This window comes from Entelurus aequoreus, linkage group LG07 (genome assembly GCF_033978785.1).
Source record: "Entelurus aequoreus isolate RoL-2023_Sb linkage group LG07, RoL_Eaeq_v1.1, whole genome shotgun sequence".
Classification (NCBI taxonomy): Eukaryota; Metazoa; Chordata; class Actinopteri; order Syngnathiformes; family Syngnathidae; genus Entelurus; species Entelurus aequoreus.
This window is the reverse complement of record NC_084737.1, coordinates 84,478,822-84,492,136: the sequence shown is the minus strand read 5'-3', so window position 1 is coordinate 84,492,136 and position 13,315 is coordinate 84,478,822. Positions and strand designations below refer to the sequence as shown.

Sequence of the window (13,315 nt, the reverse complement as noted above, 5' to 3'; positions counted from 1 at the left end):
GGAAAGCGGACGTGAGAATAGGCTGTCCCCACTCAGTCTCAGGTCCGCATTGAGCTGGAGGGGGCGTGGCATCCAGCTCCGGCTGAATACCGGGAGTTTGTCGGGAGAAAATCTCTGCCGGGAAGTTGTCGGGAGAGGCGCTGAATAACGGGATTCTCCCGCTAAAAACGGGAGGGTTGGCAAGTATGCCTAACTCTAAAACCTAACCTGTGACTTCTGTCAATTACTTCAACCTAATTTAAGTCCAATGGCACAAACCTATGATACACATATCAAATTACAACACACATTCGAATAATGTAAAGCCCAAAGAAGAAATGCATTCGTTTTTAGATCATTCAATCAATATATTTTCTTTAACAATTTCAAGTCATGATATAGCATGGTCACTCTGCGTGATTTCCACGAATGTTACAAATGAAATTGCAGGCTGTTATAAGTATTGGGGTATTAGATCTTATTTTATGTCCAAGCTTATTATTTATTTTCTACTGTCTGCAGCTGCTCCATCCCATGTTCCTTTTTAAGCCAAGCCTTCTCTACATATTGTCTCACCTCCCCAACGGTAGACCTCTTTTCTGCATCCAGAGCCAGGAGCTTGCCAAACAACTCCATGGCTTCTGGGGTGAACCTTTTCCAAAGTGGTGGAATGTCATCCTCTGTGTTGGCGCTGTCTCCCAGTTTGGACCAGTCAGCAAACTCCTGGTAGGAGTCATCTGAATCCATGCAACGGTCCCATGGGAAGTAGCCTGTGAGGATGCAGAATATAACCACACCGAAGGCCCATGTGTCCAGACTTGGTTCCACACTCAGCGGAGGAGCAGTGACTTCTTTCTGGCCCTCCAGTAGAGCAACAGTGCAAAGCTCAGGTGACATGTAAGGTAGGGTTCCTGTAATGAAGCTGATAAGAGTGCCTGTTTTCTGGGCCAGACCAAAGTCTGCCAGCTTGACCTGGCTGCACTGATGATCCAGCAGGAGGATGTTCTCAGGCTTCACGTCTCGGTGGACCAGGCCCCGGCTATGGATGAACTCCAAAGCGCTAGCAATCTGGAGGACGCAACGTTTAACGGACGACTCAGGAATACCCACCTTAAACAGACAGAGGAGTTTAAATAAGTTGATAACTACACATTAGATAGACGACAAGCCTGCTTTTTTACGTGAACTGGCCTTACCTTAGGCTGAATGACAGCAAACAGGTCCCTCCCAATAACGAGCTCCTGGGCGAAGCAGTAGTGATCGTTAGACTGAAAGGCAATGCCAAAGAGGCCCACGATGCAGGGGTGGCAATGCAGATGCAAAGAGATGCAGTATTCTCGCAGGAAGCCCTTTAGCTTTGTTGAGGTCTTGGGCATCACTTTCAAGGCCATAGGAGTCCCTGTGGAGCATTTATACCTCATGTCAACTAAATAAAAAATACAGAATCAGTGTTCACACTAGGGTTGTACGGTATACCGATACTTGTATAGTATCGCGGTACTGATGAATCAAAAACGGTACTATACTCCAGTGTTTTTCAACCACTGTGCCGCGGCCGTGAGATACAGTCTGGTGTGCCGTGGGAGATTATCTAGTTTCACCTATTTGGGTGAAAAATATTTTTTGCAAACCAGTAATTATAGTCTGCAAATGATGTGTTGTTGTTGAGTGTCGGTGCTGTCTAGAGCTCGGCAGAGTAACCGTGTAATACTCTTCCATATCAGTAGGTGGCAGCCGGTAGCTAATTGTTTTGTATATGTTGGAAACAGCGTGCAGGTAAAAAAGTATCTAATGCTTAAACCAAAAATAAACAAAAGGGGAGTGCCCCTAAGAAAAGGCATTGAAGCTTAGGGAAGGCTATGCAAGAATGAAACTAAAACTGAACTGGCTACAAAGTAAAGAAAAACAGAATGCTGGACGACAGCAAAGACTTACTGTGGAGCAAAGACGGCGTCCACAACGTACATCCGAACATGACATGACAATCAACAATGTCCCCACGAAGAAGGATAAAAACAACTGAAATATTCTTGATTGCTAAAACAAAGTAGATGCGGGAAATATCGCTCAAAGGAAGACATGAAACTGCTACAGGAAAATACCAAAAAAAGAGAAAAAGCCTCCAAAATGGGAGTGCAAGACAAGAACTAAAACACTACACACAGGAAAACAGAAAAAAACTCCAAATAAGTCAGGGTGTGATGTGACAGGTGGTGACAGTACACCTACGTTGAGACAAGAGCTATAGTGATGATGCTTGGTTGTGGTTTAAAGTCATATCCAACAATTGCGACAACGACTTTTTACTGTCAACTGAGTTTCGTTTTTTAAAGATTTCTGCTGGTGGTGTGCCTCCGCATTTTTTCAACCCAAAAAATGTGCCTTGGCTCAAAAAAGGTTGAAAAACACTGCTACACTCTGTTTGAAAAGTACCGGTTCCCAATTTTTTTCCCCTTTTTTTTTTTTTAACGGGCATGACGCCGCGCCGTCACGTCATGACATTGCTGGGTTTACGAGCAGAGGAGCGTGTTCGGCAGCGCACAATCACGGCGTACTTACAAGCAGAGAAGGTGTGTAGACAGAAAAGGGAGAATGTAAGCATTTTCGTCTAAAAACTGACGATGGTGAAGCTATAACACTGAAACGCCTTCAGGAAGAGGTGCTTTAAGACATGGCTAGCAGCTAACATCCATCCGGAGTCGGCAGTGTTTTAGCTACTTCTAAATCACTAATCCTCGCCTCCATGGCGACGAATGAAGTATGTTTCTTACAAGTATCATCCCTGCAGGACGAGGAATAGCTAAACATGCTTCACTACACACCGTAGCTCACCGGCGTCACCGCTAACAAAAGCTAGCGTGCTATGGGTGGATCTACACCTGACATCCACTGTAATGATACCAAGTACAAGAGCGTATCTAGTTGATACTACTATGATTACATCTATATTTTTTATCGTCACAAAATCTTTTTTCCTTTATTTTTAAACTCATATTATTTTTATAAACTCAGGAAATACGTCCCTGGACACATGAGGACCTTGAATATGACCTATGTATTATCCTGTAACTACTTGGTATCGGATCGATACCTAAATTTGTGGTATCATCCAAAACGAATGTAAAATATCCAAACTACAGAAGAATAAGTGATTATTACATTTTAACAGAAGTGTATATAGAACATGTTAAAACAGAAAATAACCAGATATTGACAGTAAATGAACAAGTGGATTAATAATCCATTTTTACAGCTTGTCCTTTATAATTTTGACGAAATAATTGAATGGAAAATGACACAATATGTTACTGCATACGTCAGCAGCCAAATTAGAAGCCTTTGTTTGCTTGCTTACTACTAAAAAAAAGTTGTCTAGTATGTTCACTATTTTATTTAAGACCAAAGTTGTTCTTCGATTGCAATAATAAACATATGTTTAATGTACCGTAAGATTTTTCTGTTAAAATAAAGCCAATAATGCAATTTTTTGTGTTCCCCTTTATTTAGAAAAGTATCGAAGTATCAAAACACATTTTGGTACCGGTACAACCCTAGTTCATACAGATTCCGTTTAGCTCTCATTAGTCCCCAGAACAAGAAAATCTTAGCCATAACCCTAAAATTAATTCTAGCTCTACACTGACCTTAAATACTAACCGTAAACCATGAATGTAAGGTAAGGCCCCGCCTAACCCCCAACTCTAAACCTAACCCTAACTTTATCTTACCCTACCCTACCTCTAAATTATTCCTTCTCAAATAGTGGGGCGGGTGGGGGGTGACACGGGGCGATGCCAGGGGTAGAAGACGAGGAAAGACCGGCGTGTTGTTTCCTTTAATGTTAATAAGCTCACAATGTTGTACAGAGGTATAATTCTAACAATTTTATAGACAAAATATACTATTTGTAGTCGCTGTGTGAAATATTTTCTTCTTGCTCGGGCAGGCGTAACAGAAAATATTTTGAGAAGCACTGCTCCAAACCATAACCCGCAAACACTACCTCGGTCCTTAACCTTAAGTCCTAAGTCTTAAATCTTGATTCTAAAACCTAACAATAAACTTAAATACGACCCTAACCCTACTTCTAAACCCTGATAAACAATTTACAATGTATATTTTCAGTTGATGTCAAGTCAAAACATAGGTTTACCTCTGAAACGATGTGTGACCAGCAGCACTTTGCCATACTTTCCTCGCCCGATCTCCTTGATGACATTGAAGTGTTCCTGGATCTCCAGCTGACCGAGGCTCTGGGCCGTCAGCTCAATCAGCTCGTCGATCAGGCTGCCGTCAGCCAGGCCTAACTCAATCATTGAGAGCCCTGCTTAGGAACATGGAAGAAAACAAATATTATAGCAGGTAAATACATTTTTTGAGTTTGAGTTTGAGTTTGAGTTTGAGTTTATTTCGAACATGCAAGCATACAACATGATACATCACAATTTCCAGTTTCTTTTCAACATGTTCGAAAAGGAGTAGGAAGAAGCAGAGCTTATTTAATCCTACCCCTTTTCTTTACATAACAGTTGCAAAACTTTTTGTTCACTTCCTGTTCACAATTTTTTCACAATAAACTCCATAAGTAATTACAATAAAAATAAATAAATAAATAATAGTAAGAATTTAATAATAATAATTGGTGAAGTAAGTCATATTTCATATGATGAGATAAGTAAGATTACTTTAAGAATGAATGAATGGATGGATGAAATAAATTGAGAATGTTTGTCATGGTTCTTCTTCATTGTACTTTGTAAACACTTTAAGTTTGAAGAGTTTCTTGAAGTGTATCATATTAGTACATTGTTTGATTGCTTTGCTTAATCCATTCCATAATTTAATTCCACATACTGATATACTGAAGGTCTTAAGTGTTGTACGTGCATACAAATGTTTTAAATTACGTTTTTCTCTAAGATTATATTTCTCCTCTTTTGTTGAGAAGAATTGTTGTATATTCTTGGGTAGCAGGTTATAGTTTGCTTTGTGCATAATTTTAGCTGTTTGCAAATTCACTATGTCGTGGAATTTCAGTATTTTTGATTCAATAAATAAAGGGTTTGTATGTTCTCTATATCCAACATTATGTATTATTCTAACTGATCTTTTTTGTAACACCGTTAATGAATGAAGTGTACTTTTGTAATTATTTCCCCATATTTCTACACAGTAGCTCAGATATGGTAACACTAGTGAGCAGTAGAGAATATGAAGTGATTTTTGGTCTAGAACATGTTTTGCTTTATTCATTATTGACGTGTTTCTTGCAACTTTATGTTGTATATTTTTTACGTGAGATTTCCAGTTCAATTTATCATCAATCATTATACCTAGAAATTTGGTTTCGTTTACTCTTTCAATTTCTATTCCGTCTATTTGTATTTGTGTTTGACTTTCTCTTCTACTGTTACCAAATAGCATTATTTTAGTTTTACTAAGATTCAACGATAGTCTGTTTTTGTCAAACCATCTTTTTAATTTGTTAATTTCTTCTGTTATTATTTGTATTATCTCCTGTGTGTTCTCTCCTGAACAAAACGCTGTTGTATCATCCGCAAATAATACTAACTTAAATTCTTTTGTAACTTTACAAATGTCATTTATATAGAGATTGAATAATTTAGGTCCTAGTATTGATCCCTGAGGTACACCACAGGATATATTTAGCGTTGTAGACGTGTGTTCGCCTAGCTTCACGTATTGTTTCCTGTTCGTTAGATAACTTCTTATCCAGTTCAAGACTAACCCTCTGATGCCATATCGTTCTAGTTTTTTGATTAAAATATTGTGATTAATTGTGTCAAAAGCTTTAGTTAGATCCATAAAAACCGCTGCTGCACATTTTTTACTATCTATTGCATTGGTAATTTCTTCTGTAATTTCAATTAAAGCCATTGAAGTTGAGACATTAGCTCTGTATCCATATTGGTTCTCTTCGAGTATTCTATTTTTATTTATGAAACTTTCTAATCTGTTATTGAACAGTTTTTCAATGATTTTAGAAAATTGTGGAAGTAGAGAAACAGGTCTATAATTTGTAAATTGATGTTTATCTCCAGTCTTATAAATTGGTGCAACTTTAGCTATTTTCATTTTGTTTGGAAATGTACCTGTTTGAAATGATAGGTTACTAATATACATTAATGGTCCTGAGATCTCTTCAATAACCTTTTTTATCGTTTCCATATCAATTCCGTTACAATCAGTTGAAGTCTTAGATTTACATTTTTTCACGATTGTAACTATTTCCTCCTGTGTCACATTACTGAGGAACATGGAGTTGGGATTTCGCTCTATGGTATCATTATAGTCCTCAATTGGAACTGGGTCTGGAATCCTTTCTTCCAATTTTGGTCCAATATTTACAAAATAATTATTGAAGCTTTCAACTACTTCCTTTATGTTGTCATTTTTTTTATTTTCATCTAAGAAGTATTGAGGGTAGTCCCTCTTAGTTCCATTTTTTATAATGCTATTGAGGATGCCCCATGTTGCTCTCATATTATTTTTGTTCCTGTCCAATAATTCACTGTAATATTCTTTTCTACATGATCGTAGTATGTCTGTTAACTTGTTTTTATACTTTTTGTACTTAATTTCTGCCTCTATAGTTCTTTGTGCTATAAGTTCTCTATATAGTGTATTCTTCTTCTTACAAGCATTTTTTAATCCTTTTGTCATCCATGGTTGATTATTCTTTCTCTGCTTGTTACTGAGTTGTATCCATGGACAATGTTTGTCATAAAGTATTATGAACTTGTTTAAGAAATGTTCATATGCTTCATCAACCTCTTTTTCATTATACACATTGTCCCAATCTTGCTTTTGTAGCTCAATTTTGAAGGCAGTCATCCTCTTCTCTGTGCATAGTCTTCGAAATGTCCTTTTGTCTTCCATGTTCTTCTTGTAGTTTCCATCATATATTGTAAAAACTGGCAGATGATCACTAACGTCGCTTATAAGTAGACCACTTGTAGTGTTATTATCAAAATCATTGGTAAAAATATTATCAATAAGCGTGGCACATTGTGCTGTGATTCTGCTTGGCTTTGTGATTTTAGGATATAGACTGATGCTGTACATTGTATCAATGAAGTCATCAATAGACTTTTGCTTGTTAGGGTTCAATAAGTCAATATTAAAGTCACCACATAAGAACATTATTCTTTGACCATTGTCCATGTAAGTAGCCTTGATCCATTCTTCAAATGTTTCTATACTTGACTTAGGTGATCTATATATACAACTGATGAATATGTTTTTGCTTTTTTCCTGACATATTTCAATGGTTATACATTCTAAGATATTATCAATGGCAAATGACATGTTTTTTACCACTTTGTAGTTCAGGTTCTTCATCACGTACACAGCTACTCCTCCTCCATTTTTGTTGGTTCTGTTGATGTAGTTTAGTTCATATCCCTCCAGATCAAAATCTATTCCTTTTTTATCATCAATCCATGTTTCTGTGACAGCAATCACTTTGAAGGGTTCGTTGATGTGTTCCAAAAAGTTCTTAATGTTATTGTAATTTGCATACAAGCTTCTACTATTAAAATGAATAATTGACAATTTGTTATCACATTCAATGTTGCTATTATATTGATCATCTGTATAATAAAAACAACTATTACTGATGTGGGAGAAAAAATGTGTATCTGGATCTATATCATTTTCCAAATCCTGGTTTTTGTGATCTTTGTTGCAGAAATTTTTTAGTTCCATATTTTCTTGTTCAACAAACTTTGATGTTGTTTCAATAATCTCTATAAGTGTAGGTGGATGCAATCCTGAATCTAGGTCCTCTTGTTTAGTCGTCCCTTGGAACATAGTAGTGTCGATGCTGAATTTAGGTGCTTGTTTTCTGTCAGAGTCCATTATCATCGTTGTTTTGGTAGCTGTGTAAACTTTAAAAATTGTCCAGGTCCTTGATGTCATGGACAACAATTACTCTTGCTTCTGGACCTCCATTCAGCTTGATGTAGATTTTACAGTTGGTGCTCCAAGTTCCCTGGATTTTTCCCTGCCTTCTCAAGTCGCGTGCTTTCTTGGCGATTCCAGCATTGCGTTTTGTGAGATGCTCATTCATGTACACATTTGTTCCCTTCAGCTTCTTTCCCTGTCTCAGCAATGCCATTTTAGATTTTCTGTTTACGAGTTTCACGAGCACGACTGGAGTGGCGTTGTTGTTTCTTCCGTTCAGTGGGATGCATGTTTCGATGGTATTAATGTCAATTTCAATTTCTTTTGATTGCAGGAAGTTGACCACTTGCTGTTCTGCTGAGATCATATCCATTTCATCTGGTTCACCTTCATTATTCACAGCTTTCGCATAGGATCTTGGTTTAATTCGGTGCCCTGTCACAATGATATCATTCATTCGTTTATCCTGATCCATTTCATCTATGATGTTCCTCAGCATGTTGTTGTCTTCTTGAAGGATCTTCATTTGTTTGCTCATTTCAGTGGCTTCTTTATTTCTGGAGTTGTTCTCTTTTTTCATTTCTTTAATTTCTTCTTTCATTTCTTTCATATCCTCTTTCCATCCATCAATCAATTCTTCCAATTTTTCTATCATTTCTTCTTTAAATTCCTGGAGTATTTTTTGTAGTATCCCTTCTTGAATCCCATCATGTCCTGTGCCCAGCTTCAAGTCAGTCTTTCCAGTCAATCCTTTAACTTTTGGCATCGCGGCAGTCACTGACGTCAGCGCCTCTTATGTCTTAAGGGCAGTTACTTCTTTAGCGACTTGCGGCACTTTTAACTTGTTTTTTCAACAATTTCGTACTTTGCGCCGTTCAGAGATCAATTTGAGGTGTCAGCCTGTCAACTTATATCACTCTGCGACGTCGGGATCACTTTAAAACAGCTGTAAACTCGCCGTAACTTTTGGTTGCTAGGCAACCGCTTTGAACTGCGGGAGGCGCCTTTGGTTTGAGGCTAACGGCTCTTCCACTCGCCTTATTTCAGCGTATCAGTGCCTCTCAACTGACCAAAATCAGATCGAAGATGCCAGGTGACTCTCCTGTGGCTGTGATCGCAAATCAGTGGTCAAATCAGTGGTCAAAATCTTCAGACTTAACAAAAACTCCGGTAGCAGAAGCGGAGCTTTTTTTTCTTTGCGTCCTTTCTCATTGACATAATATTTTACAGCTAAGTCATTTTTATTCCTAACGGCCTGGCTATAAGAATAAAAATGACATAATTCTTGGAATAACTAACGGACTTAATTGGATTTTACAGCTATTTGGTCATTTATTCATCAGAAAACGCTTTGTAAAAATACCCTTAAACACATTTTTTTTTACAAATTTAAGCGAATTACTTCTCCTGCGAAATGTAGCTATTGGTGGGAAGTCAACCATTTCAGAATTCAACTTCAAAGTTTACTGGAAATTAGGGCTGCAACTAACAATTAATGTGATAATCGATTAATCTGTCGATTATTACTTCGATTAATCGATCAATAATCGGATAAAAGAGACAAACTACATTTCTATCCTTTCCAGTATTTTATTGAAAAAAAACAGCATCCTGGCACCATACTTATTTTGATTATTGTTTCTCAGCTGTTTGTACATGTTGCTGTTTATAAATAAAGGTTTATAAAAATAAAAAAAAATTGCGCATAGCATAGATCCAACGAATCGATGACTAAATTAATCGCCAACTATTTTTATAATCGATTTTAACCGATTTAATCGATTAGTTGTTGCAGCCCTACTGGAAATACTGTATGCTTATTATGCTTAGAACTGAAAAGATCTGAAACCTATCGCAGTTTTTTTCATAGTTTGGCCGGGGGTGCGACTTATACTCAGGAGCGACTTATGTGTGAAATTATTAACACATTACCGTAAAATATCAAATAATATTATTTAGCTCATTCACGTAAGAGACTAGACCGGGGTCGGCAACCCGCGGCTCTAGAGCCGCATGCGGCTCTTTAGCGCCGTCCTAGTGGCTTTCTGGAGATTTTTCAAAAATGTATGAAGAATGGAAAATGATGAGGGGAAAAAAAATAATTTTTTTTGTTTTAGTATGGTTTCTGTAGGAGGACAAACATGACACAAACCTCCCTAATTATTATAAATCACACTGTTTATATTAAACATGCTTCACTGATTCGAGTATTTGGCGAGTGCCGTGTTTTCCTACTTATTTTGGCGGTCCTTGAACTCACCGTATAGTTTGTTTACATGTATAACTTTCTCCGACTTTCTAGGCCGTGTTTTATGCCACTTTTTCTGTCTCCTTTTGTCCACCACACTTTTAACGTTGTACATGAGTACACAAAGGTGAGTTTTGTTGATGTTATTGACTTGTGTGGAGTGCTAATCAGACATATTTGGTCACTGCATGACCGCAAGCTAATCGATGCTAACATGCTATTTAGGCTAGCTATATGTACATATTGCATCATTATGCCTCATTTGTAGCTATATTTGAGGTCATTTAGTTTCCTTTAAGTCCTCTTAATTACATTTATATCTCATGACACATGTAATATGGCTTTTAATTTTTTGCGGCTCCAGACAGATTTGTTTTTGTATTTTTGGTCCAATATGGCTCTTTCAACATTTTGGGTTGCCGACCCCTGGACTAGACGTATAAGATTTCATGGGATTTAGCGATTAGGAGTGACAGATTGTTTGGTAAATGTATAGCATGTTCTATATGTTATAGTTATTTGAATGACTCTTACCATAATATAATATAATATAATAATAATGTAACATACCAGGCACGTTCTCAGTTGATTATTTATGCCTCATATAACGTACACTTATTCAGCCTGTTGTTCACTATTCTTTATTTATTTTAAATTGCCTTTCAAATGTCTATTCTTGGTGTTGGGTTTTATCAAATACAATTCCCCAAAAAATGCGACTTATACTCCAGTGCGACTTATATATGTTTTTTTCCCTTCTTTATTATGCATTTTCGGCCGGTGCGACTTATACTCAGGAGCGACTTATGTGTGAAATTATTAACACATTACCGTAAAATATCAAATAATATCATTTAGCTCATTCACGTAAGAGACTAGACGTATAAGATTTCATGGGATTTAGCGATTAGGAGTGACAGATTGTTTGGCAAACGTATAGCATGTTCTATATGTTATAGTTATTTGAATGACTCTTACCATAATATGTTACGTTAACATACCAGGCACGTTCTCAGTTGGTTATTTATGCCTCATATAACGTACACTTATTCAGCCTGTTGTTCACTATTCTTTATTTATTTAAAATTGCCTTTCAAATGTCCATTCTTGGTGTTGGGTTTTATCAAATACACTTCCCCAAAAAGTGTGACTTATACACTACCGTTCAAAAGTTTGGGGTCACATTGAAATGTCCTTATTTTTGAAGGAAAAGCACTGTACTTTTCAATGAAGATAACTTTAAACTAGTCTTAACTTTAAAGAAATACACTCTATAAATTGCTAATGTGGTAAATGACTATTCTAGCTGCAAATGTCTGGTTTTTGGTGCAATATCTACATAGGTGTATAGAGGCCCATTTCCAGCAACTATCACTCCAGTGTTCTAAGGGTACAATGTGTTTGCTCATTGGCTCAGAAGGCTAATTGATGATTAGAAAAGCCTTGTGCAATCATGTTCACACATCTGAAAACAGTTTAGCTCGTTACAGAAGCTACAAAACTGACCTTCCTTTGAGCAGATTGAGTTTCTGGAGCATCACATTTGTGGGGTCAATTAAATGCTCAAAATGGCCAGAAAAAGAGAACTTTCATCTGAAACTCGACAGTCTGTTCTTGTTCTTAGAAATGAAGGCTATTCCACAAAATTGTTTGGGTGACCCCAAACTTTTGAACGGTAGTGTATATGTTTTTTTTCCTTCTTTATTATGCATTTTCGGCCGGTGCGACTTATACTCCGGAGCGACTTATACTCCGAAAAATACGGTGCATGACAATTATCGATGCTAAAATGTCAAAACATTACTTGTAATATACAGCATGTGGCTCTACATAATTGTATGTTCAATATGTCCTACGGAGAAATTGAAAGAGGGGGCCAAAAAAACCCATCAAAGCTAAAAATCTAAATGAACGACTTATTGTCCGCTGTCTTTAACTGTACTCTTAATAAAAAAGTCCCAGTAAAATCTTACCTTAGAGAGAGCACTTTAAACACCTTGTAGCAGAAAGAGTAGAGTGAAGCAGATGGTGTCCGTGCAGTATGTACTTCACATCCACGACTGCTTCTTGGATGAACATACCCAGTGGACCCGAGCGCTTTCCCCCTGCCCAGCACATAGCTCAACTCTCAGCGGCTACAATGGGAACATCTGACACTTTGACAGCTGATTACAAACTGTCTCTACAAAGGGCACTCGCGCTCTCTCGAATACCAACACACAAATACACGTACGCTCCTGCAACATAGTCATATTTTGTTATGTATGTATGCAGCCAGCGAAAGCTTTAGTAGCTCTTATTAACCAAGGACATACAGTACGCAGTGACAAACACTGCATCTGACTGCAGCTGCATGCGAAATACTGCATAGAATTAGCATAACAAATCCATTTCTAACTGAATGGCAAACACCCATGTTGGGGGAATGTCGCTCATTTTTAACCTTTAAAGGCCCTACTGAAAGCCACTACTACCGACCACGCAGTCTGATAGTTTATATATCAATGATGAAATCTTAACATTGCAACACATGCCAATACGGCCGGGTTAGCTTATAAAGTGCAATTTTAAATTTCCCGGGAAACTTCCGGCTGAAAACGTTTAGGTATGATGACGTTTGCGCGTGACGTCAAGGGTTGAAGGAGACATTTTGGAATAGCACGGTCGCCAACTTAAAGGCCTACTGAAACCTACTTCTACCGACCACGCAGTCTGATAGTTTATATATCAATGATGAAATCTTAACATTGCAACACATGCCAATACGGCCGGGTTAACTTATAAAGTGACTTTTAAAACTTCCCGGAAAATATCCGTCTGAAACGTCGCGGTATGATGACGTATGCGCGTGACGAAGTCAGAGTAACGGAAGTTATGGTACCCGTAGAATCCTATACAAAAAGCTCTGTTTTCATTTCATAATTCCACAGTATTTTGGACATCTTTTGCAATTTCTTTAATGAACAATGAAGGCTGCAAAGAAGACAGTTGTAGGTGGGATCAGTGTATTAGCAGCGGACTACAGCAACACAACCAGGAGGACTTTGTTGGAGCGCTAGCCACGCTAGCCACGCTAGCCGCCGACCTCACCTTGACTTCCTACGTCTCCGGGCCGCCAAACGCATCGGGTGAAGTCCTTCGTCCTTCTGCCGATCGCTGGAA

General features: G+C 37.8%; 1 protein-coding gene across 2 annotated transcripts; it reads right to left on the bottom strand.

Moving 5' to 3' along the window:
- Positions 1-27: 27 nt before the first annotated feature.
- On the bottom strand, positions 28-12,248 carry LOC133653233 (serine/threonine-protein kinase SBK1-like). Of its 2 annotated transcripts, none has more exons than XM_062052311.1 (4): positions 12,127-12,248; positions 4,133-4,303; positions 1,176-1,378; positions 28-1,089 (listed from the first exon to the last, which is right to left on the bottom strand). In XM_062052311.1, exons 2-4 carry the CDS (start codon positions 4,293-4,295, stop codon positions 478-480), a joined length of 978 nt encoding a protein of 325 aa, XP_061908295.1. In that variant the 5' UTR covers positions 4,296-4,303; positions 12,127-12,248; the 3' UTR covers positions 28-477. The 2 variants fall into 2 exon arrangements, with proteins under 2 accessions (XP_061908295.1, XP_061908296.1); XM_062052312.1 differs by having other exon boundaries at positions 4,133-4,306; positions 12,127-12,237.
- Positions 12,249-13,315: the final 1,067 nt, after the last annotated feature.